Here is a 20,576-nt window from a genome sequence, read left to right on the forward strand (position 1 = left end):
TTCCCACCTCTCTTTGTCTCGTTGAGGTCGAGAAGTCTCCTAAGACTGTTCCCTCTTGCGCTATGTCTGCACTTCCAGGTTTCAGATTCTATTATCTTATATTTATATTTTTATATCATTACTTGTGTTGTTTGTGTTCGTTTATAGAGGTGAAGGGTATGGAAAACATTGATGTTACAGATGCAGTTGGTTCTAATATTCGAATTGATGGTAGAGGTCCAGAGGTCATACGAATTATCCCGCGGTTAAATGAGGTATACGACACTACTCACTGAATGATACTATTATGGTTTTCTTCACTTACTTTTGATTGCATTAACTTATGATTTTAGATCAGCTATATGTATATATGTTTCTGTTTTGTATGTAATGGAAAAAAAACATTAGAAAGAAAACCTTTCTAATGTTTTTTTATATGTTTGATTCTTTTCATCAGGCAAGTGGATCTTCTATAGTGAAAGATTATGCAAAGCACTGACCCCTTATGTAAAACCTTTTTCTTAATCTTTTATAAACTTAGCATTTCTTTAATTAGCTTATGTTGTTATAGTATTGAGTAGAATGTGATGAATTTTGATTGCAGGTATGCGCTAGATGTGAATGTTGAGAGAGCAAAAGATGTTATTTTCCGCAAGAAGTATTGAATGTGGCGCATGACCCTGCTACTAGAATTGATAGTTCAAGATTATTTATTTTTGTAAATTCAGCTTATATTATATTGTTTAGAATTTATGAGATGAACATGTAATGAGGGATGGTAGTATGGTGATGGTGAAGGTAGTTATGTTTATTTGTGATAACTGATGTTATGGTTGGTGGATTGGTTGATTATGTTGGTTTTAAGACTATGGTCTTATTTATGGGCATGCCAATTTATAAACAGTTCCTTGCATTTTTTTTTTTTAAAAACGTTGCAATAGGTCTTTATAGTGTTGCTAATAATCAGTGTAAAATGTTGCAAAAAACACTAAAAACGTTGTAAAAAACATTAAAAAATGTTGTAAAAGGGTTGCATCAATACCCCACATGTGGGGCTCACATGTAGGGCCCACACATATTGTACTGATAGCCCAAAACCTGTTGTAAGATTTTTCAAGTCCTATTGCAACCCCATTGGTGTTACAATAGCATGTTTCTGTAACGGATAACCAAGGGTTGTAATAAGGTGTCTCCGGGATTGCAAAAAACTCTATTGACCCCGAAAAAGAGGCACAATAGCCTTTTTTTGGCCTTCAGCAACGCTTTTTTGGCCTTTAGTAATGATTTCTTGGGGTTGCATAATCCAATCTATGGCGTAGTGTTTTCAAAGTATAGCAACACATACATGATGTTGCAATAGGCATACGAGCTAACAAAATATGGGCCCCACATGTTGGCCCTGCATGGGCATGAGACGTGGCAGGACACATGGCATGACACATGATAGGACACGTTGCAAAAAAGAAATTTATGTGCATAATTTAACACTCTATTGCAACATACTAATAGGCTATTGCAACAACTGAACTGTAAAAAATTGAAATATACTTTTCAAATACTTGATTTCCCTTAAATTCAACCACATTCACAACCAATTCAATTCATCCAACTAGTCTTAACTACACATCCAACCATTACATTCTGTCCAACCAACAATTACAATCCATCACACCAAAACATAACTTATGAAATACAAGTACTCTTGCTAAGAACTAAACGTGCAAGATAACGCAAAAGCATACAAGGCTTTGAAAATAATGTAGAAGAGAGATAACAAATGGTCTAAGTGCTACAACCTCCGGTAAGAGGAGTACCATCAGATCCTGTGTCACCTAAAATTTAATACTTGGCTCTGACTTGACTAAGACTGGCTTCACATTGGTATCCCAGTTCTTTTGAACAAATTCAATCAAATCTTCTTTTGTTCTGTCTCCTTGATACTGCACCACTCTTCCGGTTGCTAATCTCAAGTACAAAGTGGGGAAGCCCTGAACTTCAAAAGTGTCACCTGGAACATCATTTGTTGTAGCATCCTACGCAGGCAAGCAAGAATGACATATTAAGAAGGCATGGTCAGTTGAACACTGATTTAGGAAACCAGCTGTTAAGAAACCCGATAAACTGGGCATACAAGATATGCTAAATTTTTTTTACAATATCACATCAGGATCATTCTCAAATGAGACAGCAACTTCGTCCAAAATTGGAGCCAGTTTCTTACAGTGTCCACACCTAAGTGCATAAAACTCGAGCAGAACTGCAAGATTTTGTGAAATGTAGTTACTGATTTTATTTTTATTTGTATATTTAAACACAGTGAAGGAGAAAAGTCAGTTTTAAGGCAAGCTCTTAACAAACCACAAACCATGTCTATCAAAATAAGCTAGTTATAGAGAGAAAATGGATCAGACAATAACAAAATTTACAAACATACCATTCTTTCCAGTGTTGAAAACCAAGTCTTGAATGCTGTCACAAACAACCACCTTCACAGGTTCATTGTTAACTTCAGGGATAGGCTCTGACTTCACATATGGCTTCAAATTTCTGTCCTAGAAAGTTGATGCAGAAGTTAAATGAGCAAGAATAGAAAAGAGAGTGATTGGTTGGGAAACAAAAACATAGTTGACCGACAACAGACCAATCGGAAAGCAGTTATCAGAGGACTATAAAGATAATAGGATACAATAGTAACACCATAAAGATGACAAAATTAGAGAACCAAAATACCGTGTCTTCCTTCAACCAAGGTGCAATTTGATCAGCTTCAACATTTTCCCAAAATATTGTTCATTCAAGACAGTAAGGAAAAGCCACATATCACATTAGATATCAAGTCAATAACACAAACCCAATACAAGCTTGATGATATTGCAAATGAGCTGATAACCTGAAAAGCGCCTTGACTGGCCTCAAGATCACCCAAGAGAAAGCTTACTCCCTTTCCTTTGTGTTCAGCAGCAACTTCATTGAACTTTTTCTTGAAATTGATTAGCAAGCTCCTTGTTTGCTTCTTCATTTGCATCATATTTCACCAAAACAATAGGAGGGTCACGACTGCTCAGTACTGAAGCACCTTTCTCATACTACACGTCAAACAAATGCATCAGTCAGTCTATCATAAACACAATACATAGATAAAAACTTATAACACAACATAGACAACTAGTAATACCTCTGGTGCAAGGTTTTTACAATGTCCACACCTGCCACAAGAACGAAAAATAAAAAATTCAGAACATAAAACATGTAGCTAAACACATAAATATTCAATCCATCTCAATCATCAATGAGTCTGATTAAAGGTCAAAAACATTGTAAAATATAAAGAAACAATTTTATTAAAAAAAATCAAATGGGGCCCACCAAATAGACTCATAAAACTTGTCGGACCTGTCATGTTTGACATCAGTAGACTACTTGATAGCTTCTATCGACTTGTCGGACTCTGCTGCTACGTTTGTCGAATTATCGGACTCGTCGAGGTTGATCTTCCAAGAGCAGTAGGGGAAAAAATATCTAACAATGCATCAAACGTAAAATGCTACGTCATTCGGATAAAACTTATAGACCCTGATGATGTGAAAGATCCTATTTAATTGTATTAAAAGGGTATTTCACATCACAGGGAGTTGGGAGTTTTATTCGAATGATGTAGCATCTTACGTCTAATACAATGTGAGTTTTTTTCTCGTCTTTTCACTCTCCATGCTGGCCTAAGTCAAAATCAATTAAATCAAAGACCACTAGAGCTCTGAACCTCATAAAAAGACAACAATGTACAAGCGGAATTGATGGAGATATTCGTTATAAAACTTATAATGATAACCAGAATAACCTACCAAAAAAGACATGGCCCTAGTTAAAAATCATCACTCAACTGGTTCTTTTGCACTCTTGTTTTGGACTCGCAAAAACCATAACGCTCCTGCAATATCTTGTGTTAGCTAATGTAAGGCTTATAAACTAAATGTAACTGTGAAAGATTCAATTTGTTAATTAGTACCTCAAGTTGATTTTAAGAGTGACCCTACAGTGACAAGTCCAGCATATTATCACTAAAAGCGACGGCAGGGTCTTCCACAAGGTTGCGCAATCGATTGAAATGGTGCTTGTTGACTATTTTACTGAGGTTCTTCAAACTCTTCACATTTCACCATAACACCTTCAGACGTTCCTTTTCAATAATTCTACCTGAATAGCATAAATTTTTACCTGATAATTCTATCTGATAGATTTCAAAATGAAGATAACATGTTAGCCTGATAAGAAAAAAAAAATTCAGGAATAACAGGGGATTTAAAATCACATCTTCGATTTAAGCAGGAGACTATAGAAGCTGTAGACGACGATGTTGGATCAAACATCTCAAGTATAATCTGTTAAAAAAATTAAAAACCAAAAAAATGTTGGAAGGGACAATACTTGCAGCATATTATCTAGCATATTATCAAATTGATCAAATTTGTTGCAACAGCAAATGGACAATACTTGCAGCATATTATCTAGCATAGAAATGATGAATTAGTTGTAAGGGTAATCATCTCATTAGTATTACATATGATAATATGCAGGAGAATTATTTACCAGGGAAGAAAGATGCCTTCAACTTATCTCATAGAATTTTTCAAAATCGAACCCAACGCAGCTTGAAAACGAAGGAAATGCTTAATACCAAATCTTTTCAGAAACCCTAATCCTCGGCTCACCCTTAACTGAACCGGAACCCATGAATCGAACTTGAAACTATTGCTTAAATATAGTTGAACTCGAAATCGAATTTCGAGAGAGAAAGAGAAGTTGTGAGTCGAGAGAGGAGAAAGAGATAAGAATGGGAAGGGAGAAAGATGAGTGTTTTGGCCCGATTTCATTTGATTTATTGCTTTGCCTAAAAATTTAGCCGCTCGCCTGCTTCTCTGGAAGAGAAATGAGTGTGTAGGCGGAGGAGGAAGACAAACCTTAATCAAATATGATAAATGTAATTGATTTCCCCCATTCTGTAGTCCAAAATTTTGTTTCCCACTTTTTCAAAACGTAGCCGCCCCTACCCCAATTTCACACCTCAATTTATGAAGCCCAGTCCAATTCATATACTTTAATTTAGATAAAAAAATATTTTATAGATATTATAATATAGAATATTATACTTAAATTGCATATATTATATTTATTATGATTAATTTATTATAATTTATTTTTAAATATTCAAAATTATTATAGACTTTTATTTTCAAGTAAAAAATTATTTTAGCAATTTTAATAAATATTTATAAATTAATAAAGCGTATTCATTTAGTTTTATATTCATATGAATCATTTATTAATTTTATGTGCATTTACTTTCTACAAAACTCCATAAACAATTTCATACAAATCACTTATTTTTAAAGATAAATTTTATTTTGAGTTAAATTTTTTAAAAAAATTATTCAGTCATCTACGATAACACAACCTTGTAGGTTGCAATAGGCAAGACATCTATGTCAACACCATAACTGTATTGAGCTATAGCAACATATCTCAGTGCCTATAGTAACACCAAAATCTGGGTGTTGTGATAACTCCATAATTTTATATCTATTGCAACGTTTTCTAAGGCAACACTAGATAAAAACGTGCAAATAAGTCATCTATGGCGTAGTGTTGGATGTCATGAACTCGGTTAAGTACCATTTCTTGGTTAAAAATTGCAGCTCCTTTGATAAAGCCACACAGTCATAAGCTTTGTGTCCATAATCTCCATGATACTCACACCATAATTTGAAGTCTGGATTTGCCTTAGGCTTGTTGCTCTTCGTTGGCCATTTAACTATATCTCCCAGCTCAGTGAACTCCTTCATCATGGTTGACGATGTTATTGTGAAACCGTAGTTATCGTATGTTGGTGGAAAATTAGGGTCCTTTCTCCAATTCATACGTTCTTCCTTTCTCCAATCATTTCCTTCTTGTGTTGTGTTGACATAGACTTTTTCCCTAGAAGGCCTTAAATATGGTTTGTATTCCCTAGACCTTGGTGTTGTAATCTTTCTCGAAGGTCTGTAATATTTCTCATCATCTTCTCTCCTATCCTCCTCAAGTCTCATTTGATCCATAGCCTTTGCTTGTACGTTATCCATAGTTCTACATGGGTACATTGTCAGTTCTTCGTAGATGTTAGGAATATGTTGTGTACTTGATGATAACTTGAACAAAAAACTTAGTAGATTGTATTTAAGTGAAATTGTAGCTTTCAACATATAATCATTTCAACATCCGTTGAAAGAGTAGCTTATGTAATAATAAGATCAGTAGCACATTCCTGCTTATTATAATGTCTTAGTGAACTAGATGTTGCAGAATGTTTAAGTCATGTTGACTACTAGCTTAATATGCAAGATAGGTTGGTTAATTATAAATATTAGATGCCTTGTAATCTTGTATAAATGAAATGGAGTTAACTTCCATGAAGACAGTCTCAACGGATGTTTCACTAAGCTTCAACGGATGATCAACTTAAGTCTCGACGGATGATCAACCAGATTTTCAACGGATGATCAACTAGAGTTTCAACGGAAGATCAATCTGAGTTTAAAAGGATGTTCAAATTCAAAAGAGCAGTTGATAGTGATTTGACAGTCACATGCGTTATTTATATGCAAATGGAATGTGGCAGCCTATTTGTAGGGTTTAGAGAACAAAGAAGCATTTACATGCTAAACTGAAGATATTCAAAGATGCTGGAAAGAGAAATGAAGGAGCATGAAATTAGACTACAAATGTTTTGTCTTATTTACTTGTCTTTTTATCATGTATCTTGGTAATCGTATTTGATTACTTTGTTTTTTGATTTCATCAGTACTTTCATTCCGCACCTTAGCCAAATGAAATACAGTTATATATTCACAGTAGAACTGTTCTTAAAATTGAAAAAGTATCCAGAATTACATTCAATCCCCATTCTGTAATTCTTTGTTAGATTGTTAGGGAATAACAATTGGTATCAGAGCAAGCTCTTGAAGAACAAAGAGTTTAAAGATTACAACAACTAGCAAGATGAGCAGAGAAGATGTTGGAGTAAAGATTCCATTTCTGGACAAAGACAAATATCACCATTGGAAGGTGAAGATGCACCTGCATCTCCTATCTCAAGATGAAGAATATGTGGACGGCATTGAAAAAGGTCCACATGTCCCTATGAGTGCTGCTACAGAAAATGAACCATTCATCCCAAAGCCTAGAGCAGAATGGTCTGATCCTGATATTGAACAAGTTCATAAGGATACGAAGGCCATGCACATTTTGTTCAATGGTGTTGATAGTGACATGTTTGATAACATCATTAACTGCAAAACTGTCAAAGAGGTATGAGATACAATACAAATTATTTGTGATGGAACTGAGCAGGTAAGGGAAAACAAAATGCAACTCTTGATTCAGCAATATGAGCATTTTTATAGTGAAGAAAGTGAGTCACTCACTGACATTTTCAGCAGATTTCAAAAACTACTGAATGCTCTAAAGTTGCATGGAAGGGCCTACCAAACAAAGGACTCAAATCTCAAATTCCTTAGATCCCTACCAAATGAATGGAAGCCTATGACAGTCTCATTAAGAAACTCTCAAGACTACAAGGAATTCACCTTGAATAGACTGTATGGGATTCTAAAGACCTATGAGCTTGAAATAAAGTAAAACGAGAAGCTGGAGAAAGGAAGAAAGAAAGGAGGATCCATTGCATTGGTTGCTGAGCAAGGAAAGGAGAAGGAGATAAAGGTTGAAGCTGTTGAATCTGCACCAAACCCTAAAGTTTGTGAAGGCAAAGGAAAAGAACTAGAAGCTGAACATAAGGACCATCTTAGTCAAGATGACATAGATGACATAGATGAACATCTTGCTTTTCTATCCATAAAATTTTCCAAACTCAAATTCAAGAAGAATTTTGGAGCAACTAAGTCAAACAAAAACATGGTTGATAAATCTAAATTCAAAATTTTCAAGTATGGCTTGGCTGGTCATTTTGCTAGTGAATGTAAAAAGTCTGATTCTAGTAAAAAGAAGTTTTAGCCTGTTGATTATAAGCAGAAATATTTTGAGTTGCTCAAATAAAAGGAAAAGGCTTTCATCACACAAGAAATTGACTGGGCTGTAGATGGATTAGAAGAGGATGAAGATACAAGCTATCTCAATCTAGCACTCATAGCCAAATCAGATGAAACAGAAGTCAGTTCATCCAGCAATCAGGTAAACACCACTAATCTAGCACATTTATCTAAAGCCGAGTGCAATGATGCTATAAATGACATGTCTACTAATTTATATCATCTGCGTGTTATGCTCAAGTCTATCACTAAAGAAAATACTAAACTTAAAGAGAATAATATGTTTTTAAGTGAATGAAACAATGTGTTAGAAACTCAATTTGTTGAGTTTGAAAAATTGAAAATAGAATGCAAGATTGCTAAAGATGAACTAACTGAATCCTTAAAGAAGGAGGATATTTTAAGAAAGCCACTTGAATGGGAAAAGGAAGTAATTAAGGCATGGAAATCATCTAGAGATGTCCATACTCAAATTACTAAAGTTCAAGGTATAGAATGCTTCTGTGATGAAGCCTGGAAAAAGAGCAAGGAGAAACTAGATTCTAATTTGGTAGAAGGACTTTCAACGGATGTGGATTTGACGGATGATGAATGTTATCCGTCGAAAGACCAAAAGGATTATCCGTCGAAAGACAAGGAATCACATCCGTTGAGTGAAAGAAAGCTAGTTAGCAAAGCCAAACTAGCTAAACTTAATGAGAAATATGGATCAGTTTTCAAGAACTTTGTTCCAGGAGAAATAAGTCAGGTGAACAAGAACAAGAGAGTCAATGTAGGACATCTGTCCATCAAGCAATTGAATGACAGATTGGAGAAAATTGAAGTGAAAGCAGAGTCTAAAAGGAAAAACAATAAAAATGGGAAAGTAAGAATTAACAAACATAACAACTACACACCTGATAAATATGCTCTAAGAAAAATTTGTGTTAAGTGTGGCAGTGTTAATCATTTTTCTGTTAACTGCAAACTTGCTATGCCTGCTTCCATGTCTGCACCTCCTTCATTTCCCAGTATGCTTACAATGCATGTGAATGTTATGCCTGAACATAATTTGAATGCACAGTTTGCTAATATGCCATTTACATAAAATCCTTACTATGCTGCATTTAGTATGCCACAAATGTCATTTAGTACGCCATACTAGAATAACATGTTTGCACAAAATATGCCTTTCCATGTTAACAAACCTGTGCATGATAATTCTGCAATGATGAATGGTTTTAAGGGTTCTACTCAATTGACTAAGGATGTACTTCAAATACCTAAGTCAAATAAGGACAAGCCTAAGAAACATAAGAAAAAGGCTAACAAAACAGGACCCAAAGAAACTTGGGTACCAAATTCAACTTTATTTGACTTTGTTGTGTGCAGGAAAATAGAAAGAATCTTTGGTATTTGGATAGTGGGTTCTCAAGGCACATGATTGGAGATTATACCCTGCTCACTGAGTTCAAGGAAAGAGCTGGCCCAAGTATTAATTTTGGAGATGACAGTAAGGGTTATACTGTGGGATATGGCTTGATTTCAAAATATAATGTCATCATTGAGGAAGTTGCCCTGGTGGATGGACTTAAGCACAATTTGTTGAGTATCAGCCAGCTTTGTGATAAGGGCAACTCAGTAACATTCAATTATGAAGCCTGTGTTGTGACCAACAAGAAAAGCAACAAAGTGGTTCTTATTGGAGTAAGAAAATGAAATGTGTACTTAGTTGACTTCGACTCATCAAATAAAGAATTTGTCACTTGTCTATTTAGCAAGGCAAGTCAAGATGAAAGTTGGCTACGACACAAGAAGCTATCCCACCTTAACTTCAAGACTATGAATGAACTAGTCAGAAAAGATTTGGTAAGAGGTATTCCTCTAGTAGAATTCTCAAAGGATGGACTGTGTGATGTGTTAGATATATTTGTGATGTCATGTCTAATATGATTTGTGTTTAGTTTTCAGATCTTACTTAATAGGTGAAATCAGTACTTAACTGGAAATCAGTACTTATACTGAAGTCAGGACTTACGATATCAGAACTTAAGTTGTCAGAACTTAAGTTATCAGGAGATAATATCAGGACTTAAGGAGACGTTCCGATAAGGAAGGCGGCTGATTGAAAGGAAAGAAGATCAAGACAAACATAAGAAGAAATATGCATGAAGAAGAATTCTATAAGGAATAGAATACTTGGAAGAAAAGATAACTGATTGATATATATTAGGAAGCAAAATTGTATTCGATATCAATTAGAAGATTATCTTGTAACTATGTAGTATATAAACACAGACATAGGGTTTACACTATATGTGTTATCATAATCGAGTTTATTATTCATTATAACCCTAACAGCTCTCATGATAATTTGTTCATCACTGAGAGAGGACAGTTCTTTGTAACGGAGTTTATTGTGTTGAATAAAATGTGTTTTATGTTACTTGAGTTTTTATATTTGATTTGATTGTAGTAAACACTGTATTCAACCCCCTTCTACAGTGTGTGTGACCTACAAAGTGGTATCAGAGCAATCTGTTAACATACATACAGTAAAGATCCAAAAACAATCATGTTTGAAGAAGTACAAACTCAAACCAAGCCCACCAAAACTAAAGAAACTCCAAAGACTCAAATTCATAATCGATATGAGACAATTAGGGTTCCCATACTGAAACCTTTCGAGTATCCCATATGGAAGGTGAGGATGTCTATGTTTCTGGAAGCTACAGATATAGAATACCTTGACAGAATTAATGAAGGACCACACAAGCCAACCAAGCTCTCTGTTATAGTTGCAGATCAGCCATCACAGACTGTACCAAAGGAGAAAAGTGAATATACAGCTGAAGATATCTCATCTATTGCAAAGAATGCAAGGGTAAGACATTTGCTGCACAGTGCCATTGATAATGTCATGTCAAACAGGGTAATTAACTGCAAGACTGCAAAAGAGATATGGGATGCCTTGGAGATAAGATGCCAGGGAACTGATTTAATTAAGAAAAATAGGAGGACTATACTCACTCAAGAGTATGAGCACTTTGACTCAAAACCTGATGAGTCATTGATTGTTTTATATGATAGATTTATCAAACTCTTGAATGATCTGTCACTAGTAGATATGGAATATGATCTTGAAGATACTAATCTCAAATTCCTTTTAGCTCTTCCTGAAAGTTGGGATTTGAAGGCCACAACTATAAGAGACAACTATGCTCTTAATGAAACTACTCTTGATGAAATTTATGGTATGCTCAAGACTCATGAACTTGAGATGGATCAAAGAAGTAAGAGGCATGGGAGAAAGTCAAGATCTCATATTAAAGATCCACAAACTCAGGGGGAGTTTCTAGCAATCAAAACTCAATAACACATCAAGACAACATTGAGGTCTCTTCATCTAGGGCTAATCTACCTCAACCAAGAAAATGGACAAAAGATCACCCCTTTAAACTGATTATTGGTGATGTTTCTTCCAGAGTTCAAACCAGGAGAGCAACTCAAGAAGAATGTCTATACAGCAGCTTCATGTCTAAGGAAGAACCAAAGAAGGTAGAAGAAGCCTTGTTAGATCCTGATTGGATTTTAGCTATGCAGGAGGAGCTAAACCAATTTGAAAGGAATAAAGTATGGAAGCTGGTACCCAAGCCTACAGGAAAGAATCCAATAGACACCAAATGGGTATTCAGAAACAAGATGGATGAAAATGGCATAGTAGTAAGGAACAAAGCAAGATTGGTTGCTAAAGGCTATTGTCAGCAAGAAGGGATAGATTTTGATGAAACATTTGCTCCTGTTACAAGACTTGAAGCCATCAGAATCTTCTTAGCCTATGCAGCCCATGCCAATTTCAAGGTCTATCAAATGGATGTCAAAAGTGCCTTTCTGAATGGAGATTTGGAGGAAAAAGTGTATGTAAGTCAACCTCCTGGCTTTGAAGATCCAAATTTCCCAGAGTATGTCTATTATCTACTGAAAGCACTTTATGGACTAAAGCAAGCACCTAGAGCCTGGTATGACACTTTATCAAAGTTCCTTTTGGAAAATCACTTCACAAGAGGTACTGTAGATAAAACTTTATTTTTCAGAAATGTTAATGGCTCTAGCATACTTGTTCAAATTTATGTAGATGATATTATTTTTGGCTCTACAGATGAGAAACTTTGTAAAAAGTTTGCCAAACTGATGCAAAGTAAGTATGAAATGAGTATGATGGGAGAACTAACTTACTTTCTTGGTTTACAAGTTAAGCAAGTTAGTGATGGAATATTCATTAGTCAAACTAAATATATTTTTGATCTTTTAAAGAAGTTTGATCTAATGGATTGCACATCTGCAAAAACTCCCATGGCCACTGCAACTAAGCTTGAACTAAACACTACTGAAAAGTCTGTGGATATTTCAAGTTATAGAGGCATGGTTGACTCACTTCTGTACTTAACAGCTAGTAGGCCAGATATAATGTTTGCTACATGTTTATGTGCTAGATTTCATGTAACACCCCTAAATCCGGGGTCGGGGATCCAGGTTGTCACGAGTTCCATTTCCCTTAATAACACCCAATCTTAATACACAATCAACTACTCTGTACGGTGACCCCACAATAAACACACACACCACAAGTTATAGTCTCAGAGATGAATATCCAAAAATAATCATAAGTCGTTTTATTCCACAATTATATGTCAATACACCTTAAAAAGGTTTCTGAATAAATTTACATTTTTTTGCCATTATTACAATTCATAATTATACATAAGTCTGGTACATCATAAGTTGAAAGCCTAGCCTATTGGTAGTTCCTACCTCAGCTACAGCGACATCAACGCCTATAGGAAACTACGGAACATTTCCTAATCGCTTGCGAATCGGGAGCTTGGTCATGTTCATCTTTTCTATCTGTTGTTGTGTGATGAAAGAAGAAAGCAAGGGTGAGCAGCAAGCCCACCAAAATAATATATATAATGATTAACAATATATGAGCCTTCTCATAGTACTCATGAAAGTCTTGGTCAAAAGAAATGAACCAAGTTTGATATCTTAATGCGATGAAGTCGCAAAATATTCAGTATATATACATATATACTTTTCAAAATCTTGGAAGTCCTCTTCCATACATAATATACACAGAGTTCCAGTTTATAACTGTATAAAACTATCGTTGCAAGGTGATCTCATATATCTAACCTTGACTCAACGTTTTTCTGAAAATCTTTGACATGCATAAGATAATCATTTACTAGATATAAGTTTTTAAAAGATGAAGTTACAAGATACTCCAATATACTTATATCTTTTCCAAATACTACTTAAACTACCACCGTTCAAGTTATAATTAGTTTCAAAATTAAAGTTCATCACATAGATGAGACTACAAGACAAGATTTGAATAGATTCAATCTTTGAACATCATTATAAATAACGAAGTTACGAGATACTTCATTAAGTCCCGATATATATATACACCTATATATATATACATTTCATACACTCCTTGAAAACCTCTGTTATGAAAATTATAAACAGAGTTGCAATATGCAATGAATTTGGAAAGGAGAAAACATTGGCATAAACCTGATATCTTGCTGATCAGGCAAAGATACCAATAAGTAACCTTTTCTACTAGTAGATGGACGAATTCTCCACTGGTCATCACCCTGGTCGTAATAGGACCTTATGCTGGACTGCCACTCAGCCACTTATGCATTTGATGGACTCCCACTGAGCCACTTACACTATCATGGACGCCCACTGAGCCCATGTTGCTTATGCCGGCTCGATAGATGGACTTACTTCCCGAACGTTGGGTAAGTAATCAATTCATTTACCAAAACAGCAACCTCGTTGCGAATATAAAATACACCACAGAGCCAGATCCCTTAGGTTTTGAGCGAGTATTTAAATCCCCTTTAAAAGGAAGATCTTAATTATAAAAATGAGTTTTGGGATCCGCTCTAACTTTTAAAAATCATTTTGAAGACTCGAAAACACTTTAAAGAGTTTTTGGAGTAATGCTGATTTAATGAAGTAAATCAGCCCCAATATATTAGAAAATATCTGAATATTATTATTTAAATAATATTCCCATAATGATAATCCTTATAAAAATAATTGAAGTAGAAGTTGTAAAACTTATACTTGAAATGAGTATTAAATAACCAAAGATATACTTATACGAAAGTACTATCTTTATTTGAATAATCAAAAATAAGTTTGATTATCGACACCTTATTCTTTAATAAAATAAAAAATATATTTCAGTAAATAATCGGAGTCATAGGTCCTCAAATGAATATTCAAATAATATTCAATTAATAAAATAAGCTGAGTCATAAGCCCTCGAATGAATATTCGAAATAATATTCAATAAATAAAATAAGCTAAGTCATAAGCCCTCGAATGAATATTCGAAATAATATTCAATAAATAAAATAAGCTGAGTCATAAGCCCTCGAATGAATATTCGAAATAATATTCAATAAATAAAATTAGCTGAGTCATAAGCCCTCGAATGAATATTCGAAATAATATTCAATAAATAAAATAAGCTGAGTCATAAGCCCTCGAATGAATATTCGAAATAATATTCATTAAATAATATAAAGTTATCGAATAAACCTTATTCGATTAATAGTTTTTAAAAACCATATCAATATATATATATATATATATATAAATATATATATCATATACTCGGGAACATCTACTCCCGGTTTTAGAAAAGGGTTCACCTTTGGGTCCCCTATACTCAGGGTATACGCAACTACTGCTTATCTCTAGCATAGGTATTATGCAACTAATAAGCATTTGAATCAACAGATATATATCAAGATTACGAAACAGACATGCATATATACCATATCAGCATGCTCCAATATATCACAAGAATTTGCTAATAACAATTATGCATTTATCGCAAGATCATGCATATACACATATACATCACAACAACAGTTATACGGGTAGAAAACTTGCCTGAGTGCTCCCGGATAGGATTAAGCTTAGAGTGGGTCCGATAACCTATGAACAACAACATAAGTCAGAATTAAACCCAGGTCGCTTAAGAAACTAGACTTTAACCATTTAGAGTCCTAACGTTCGCTTTCGCGCTTACTGATTCTCTTAAGTCACTCGAGTACCCTCGGCTCCACCATTTTTAATAATTTAACCATTACGAGTTTTAAGGCGATTCCTTCGCGGGTGTCTTACCAACTGCCTTTTACACCTTACATAAATGTTTCATACTTCAATTAGTCCTTTAAGGTCTTTAACCTATGTTTCAAAGTAAGGCGAGGGGTAAGGGTTCGTTCGCGAAACGTCGTTACTTAAAACGGCCGTTTCTCCTAAACCGTTCATCGGAATCAAACGAACCACATATCAAAACGAAGCTCGTAACATGAACTATCTAAACATGGCAATGGTCAAAACCTAGCAGGGGGTTCTCGGGTCCTAATGTTATGAACAAAAGCAGTCTAAAGTAAATCAGACATTACGACGGCTATGTTTACGCGATTTCCCAAATTTAAACCATTCCAAAACCATCACAATTCAATCCACAATCACAACCAAATCAAAACTCCATCCATACTACATCATAACAGCCCCCAACAACTCAACATTAACAATTTATACTTATTCCCCACATGAACTAAAAGCTTTACTTAAGTTCTTTAACTAATTAACAAGATTTACAACTCCAAAAACACCACAAAACCAACTAATCTCTACAAACTCAACCAAACTTTAAACAAACAAGCATCATGCTTCAAATATACTATATCAATCATATTCATTCCTAATTACTCAAAATCAAAGCTAGGGTTTGGAGTTTATACCTTCCTTGGAGCTTTTAATCCATGAAAGATCCTTGAAATGCCCATGGAAGCCTTAATCTAACCTCCTACAAGCTTGTTCTTTCAAAGAAATCAAGAACACAAAAATTAATTTCAAGAAAGTACTATTCACCATCTTCTTCCATGATTTATAGAAAAAGATTGGCTTGGAATTAGAAGCTTAAACTTATAGGAAGTATGTAACTATCCATGGGGAAGCTTAGATAAATACCTTGCTAAATATTAAGTGGTGGAGCTTGGATCTTCATTTTGCTAAGAAAGAAGCCGAGAGCTTCATGAAGAAATGGAGGGTTTTGTGTTTTGTTTGGTGAAAATTTAATGTTTGGCTTGGTTGGTTGATTATTGATTTGTTTTGTTTTTGGTTAATTACCTTAATAACCTTGTCTTTGTGTGGTTATAAACCAACCACATCTCCTTCCTCCCTATGTCATGCTTATGTCATCATGTGGTATCATCCTTCCCTCTTTGTCCTCTTCCCATTGGTTGGATGACATCATCCCCTCTAATCTCTTTGATTAACTTCCTAATTGTTTGCCTAATGACCGCTGATCTGTTATACGGTTCGCTTAACTTTCGTTTTCGTTTATCATTTGAGGGATCATACCCGGGATCTTATTACTTAGGTTCCCTTAACCTTTCTCAATATATTGTATTCCTTTTATGATCCTCTCTTATAATCCTTTAATTTAAATCCTTTTTATCCTGTTACCTTATACTCAATTCTTTCCGTATCTAGTGGATTTCCGGGAAAAACCAAAGTGTTCGGAATTGGATTCTGACGATCTTTACATACACTTATATACCATATAGAGTACTAATAAAATCTCAGAATATCCATAACAGAACCCCTACATAGTGTGGCATGAAAAGTTTTCTCATTCAGCTAAAACACTATTCATAAGGGTTACAAAAAGTTCAAAATTTTTGGGGTTATTACATTTCAGGCTGATCCTAGAAAGTCTCACTTAATATCTATTAAGAGAATTTTCAGATATCTCAAAGGAACACCAAAACTTGGCATTTGGTATCCTAGAGATTCTGGTTTTGATCTAACTGGTTATTCAGATGCAGACTATGCAGGTTACAGAATTGACAGAAAAAGCACAACAGGAACCTGTCAATTTTTAGGAGACAAGCTTGTGTCCTGGTTCAGTAAAAAGCAAAATTCAGTTTCTACTTCTACAGCTGAAGCTGAATATATTGCTGCTGGCAGTTGCTGTGCACAAATTTTATGGATGAAAAATCAATTGCTAGACTATGGTTTGCAAGTTGAAAGGATTCCTATTTTCTGTGACAATACAAGTGCAATTGCCATCACTGAAAATCCAGTGCAACATTCAAGGACAAAGCATATAGACATCAAGTACCATTTCATAAGGGAACATGTAATGAATGGTACTGTAGAGCTACATTTTGTTCCAAGTGAGAAGCAACTTGCAGATATTTTTACCAAGCCACTGGATGAATCCACCTTTTCTAGGTTGGTAAGTGAGTTAGGTATGCTTAATTACTCTTAAATTTATCTGAATTATTTTGCAAGTTGAAAAGTAGCCAGGAATTTAGCTGATTTTTAGTCTTGGATGAAATTTTGGCTGAGTCAAAATTTGCATCTCGAGGGATGACCATTATCCATCGGGTTGAGTCATCCGTCGATATACAAATTGTAAATAAAATCAATTACTTTTCTGGAATAGTTTAAAGCTCGACGGATAACAGTTTATCCTCATCCGTCGAAGTGTCTAAATCGTAACCGTTAATTCCCTGAACATTATCCATCGAGTATACTTACAGTTTGTAAGCATTACACGACGGATAATGGGTGGAATTTTTACAGTTTATTTTAAAACGGCTATTTTAGGCAATTTCTATTGGGTAATTTACTTCTCTTTATTATTTTTATCCGTTGATTCTGAGTAAAGTATAAAAGCTTATTTCATTCTAATCATTTTCTTTTATCATTCTCAAATTCAACTGTGTTATTTCATTCTCTCTCAAGCAAAAATCCTCTTTCTCTTCAAGCCTTTCTTCTCTAACAATGGCACCCGTAGTAAAGATCATGTCACAGACTGGGTTCATATATGAAAAGAACAACTTCACTGCTTTGGTCAATAAGGGTATTCAGCAATCAGAAGACTATCATAAGATGATGGACTTCGTGAAGAACTGCAAGTTAAGTTTTGCCATGCTGGAATCACCCACAATTTATTGTGAAGTTGTTGAAGAGATGTGGACAACAGCAATCTACAACTCTACTGACAAAACCATCACTCTGACCATCAAAGGTAATGAATTCTGTATCAATAGTGATGTAATAAAAGCATGTTTCAAGATTCCTGATGATAATGTAACTGCACCACACACTGACACTGATATTGTCAATATGCTCAATTCCATTCATTATGCACTTTCTACTACAAAACTAAGTGACATTAGAAGACTAGGTCTTAGGAAGGAATGGAGTTACATGTGTGATGTTGTAACTAAAGTCTTTTATGGAAAAATCAGTAATTTTGATTCTGTGAACATTTCCATGCTTAACATGCTATACATGCTATACATGCTAGTTACAGACAAATTTTACAATTTCAGTGACCTTATTGTGTATGAGGTAGGTTTTAAATTAGGTGACTTAGCCAAAAGAGGAAAGAATGTTTACTATGCTAGATTTTTTATGCTTTTGGTTAACCATCTTTGTCAAGAGATTGTGCTTGAGAACCCAAACAACAAATTAGCTTGTTGGGTTCAAGAGAGAAGAATCATTGCAGACTTGAACAGAGCCAACCATCACAGGGATGTGCCAATGTTCTATTTTCCTGTAATGTTGACACCTCAGGTAAGTGAGGTAAGTTCATCCATACCCTCAACTATTCCAATATCTTCTATTTCTTTGACTTCAGGCATAGCTATGGCAACTGTGACAATGACCAAACAGTTGCCTACCAAAGCTGCCAAATCAACTGTAATTTCCAAATCCAAATCAAAGAAAACCCCCTCTGGTATCTCTCAAAAGGTACCAGTTGAAAAATCTACCAAAGCCAAAGAGGGGAGTGTGAAGGAGAGTAAGATAGGTGAGGGAAGGGGTGAACATCAAAGAAACCCCAAGGATAAGATTGGAGAGTTGAGTGAATCCCAGCCTAGCCACACTGCAGTTTCCCAACAAACTGCTGTGCTTAAAAAGGACAAAAGCTCACTTCTAGCTGCATCCTCCCAAAAGGATGTGGCTATTGAACAAAGCTCTCATCCAAGAGCACAGGCCAAGAGGGTTAGGGACACAAGCTCACCCCAAACTTACACTAGAAAGAAGAAATCCAAAACAACTGGGGATGCACAGGGCACACACTTAGTGCAAACTGGTGCTAAAGACACAGTCCCTGTACCTTCTCAAATTCAGATTGATGTGGCTCCAATAAATGTGGAGTCACAGCCAAAATCTCTCATTATAGAAGCCACAGAAACACAATACTCACCAACTAACTCACTGGAAGTGGACATGATAAACACTTCAATTCCTGATTCCCCTTCTTTAACTCTGTTGGGGAAGCCAAAATCTAGTGCAAGTGAGCATCATCTTTTAGATGATTTGTTGGCTCACTTGCCAATTCTTTCAGATTCTATTGTGACATATGTGCCTCAAATAACTTCAATCAACACAGAGTCAACAATAGTTTCTCTTCCCACCTCATTCATTTCTACTCTCTCGATGGATATTGCTCATCCGTCGAGTAGTGATTGTATCCCGACGGATAAGCTTAACAGCAGTTATCCGTCAAATAGCTTTACGACTCACCCGACGGATATCACTTATCCGTCGAGTATCTCTGCACAACTTCAAACTTCAATAATTTCAAGTGCAGAAGATTTAGTGGTAATACAATCACTCTTAGGACTGAGAGAGGAGAGTGCATTGAGTGAGAGGCTGGGTTGCTCCTAGGCAAAAGGAGAGGAAAAGAGTGAATCTCAGCAATCCATTCATTTAGGATTGGCAAAAGTGAGTGAGAGGAGTCCCACCTTAGTAGGTGAAGGTGAGGGTGTGAGGGTGGGAAGCCAGAGTGAGACCCTGATGCAACAAAAGAGAGAATATGAGAGAAAGACAGGTACTGGAGAAATAAGGATGGAACCAGCCATTGCTAGTGAGTCAATGATTGTGGATGATGCTGAAAAGGAAAGACAATTTCAGCAACATTACAAAGCTGTAATTGATAACATTTCCTTGGATGCTGACACTTTTACTCAGCCTATTTCAGCCTATCAATTGTTGGCTGCTCAGGGCAATGTGGAGGCAGAGCAGACTTTGAATTTAGTGCACACCACAGAATCTCTTCAAAGAGATAAAGCTGCTGTGAACAGAATGCCTTCTCAAGCTGGAGAGCCATCTGAAGAATTTGGAGTAAATTCTGATGATGATGACTCTGGTTCTTTGGATGGAAGCATGAACTTAGGGGGAGCTGAAGGCTCAAGTTCTGCTTTAAGTTTACCTGAATGGGCATGGGCAAAGGAATCTACACCAGGACAATTTGAGGTGTCTTTGGTCAAACAAGTAATAGCTATTCAACAGGCCCTTCAGGAAACTTCAGATGCTGGTACCAAGGCTGTTCTTCAAGCTCACCTGGACTCTCTACATCTAATGAAGATCCAACACTTAAGACAGAATCTCAGTATGGATGAATTGAAAAGGGATATA

General features: G+C 35.5%; 1 protein-coding gene and 1 long non-coding RNA gene across 14 annotated transcripts; one reads left to right on the forward strand and one right to left on the reverse strand.

Moving 5' to 3' along the window:
• Nucleotides 1-129: 129 nt before the first annotated feature.
• On the forward strand, nt 130-769 carry LOC141677428 (uncharacterized). The gene is made up of 3 exons (XR_012557418.1): nt 130-254; nt 437-486; nt 584-769. It is a non-coding gene; the product is annotated as an uncharacterized LOC141677428 (long non-coding RNA).
• Nucleotides 770-1,507: 738 nt separating this feature from the next.
• Nucleotides 1,508-5,021, reverse strand: LOC141677676 (protein disulfide-isomerase-like). 13 transcript variants are annotated; one of them, XM_074483702.1, is made up of 10 exons: nt 4,567-5,012; nt 4,289-4,358; nt 3,986-4,173; nt 3,822-3,907; nt 3,373-3,695; nt 3,155-3,185; nt 2,870-3,065; nt 2,414-2,531; nt 2,134-2,236; nt 1,508-2,012 (listed from the first exon to the last, which is right to left on the reverse strand). In XM_074483702.1, exons 7-10 carry the CDS (start codon nt 3,005-3,007, stop codon nt 1,946-1,948), a joined length of 426 nt encoding a protein of 141 aa, XP_074339803.1. In that variant the 5' UTR covers nt 3,008-3,065; nt 3,155-3,185; nt 3,373-3,695; nt 3,822-3,907; nt 3,986-4,173; nt 4,289-4,358; nt 4,567-5,012; the 3' UTR covers nt 1,508-1,945. The 13 variants fall into 13 exon arrangements, 7 of the variants coding, with proteins under 7 accessions (XP_074339803.1, XP_074339807.1, XP_074339806.1 ...); XM_074483706.1 differs by having other exon boundaries at nt 3,373-3,498; nt 3,646-3,690; nt 3,986-4,358; XM_074483705.1 differs by having other exon boundaries at nt 3,373-3,498; nt 3,646-3,695; nt 3,986-4,358.
• Between the last annotated feature and the right edge of the window lie 15,555 nt (nt 5,022-20,576).

The sequence above is a fragment of the Apium graveolens genome, chromosome 8 (assembly GCF_009905375.1).
Source record: "Apium graveolens cultivar Ventura chromosome 8, ASM990537v1, whole genome shotgun sequence".
Lineage (NCBI taxonomy): Eukaryota > Viridiplantae > Streptophyta > Magnoliopsida > Apiales > Apiaceae > Apium > Apium graveolens.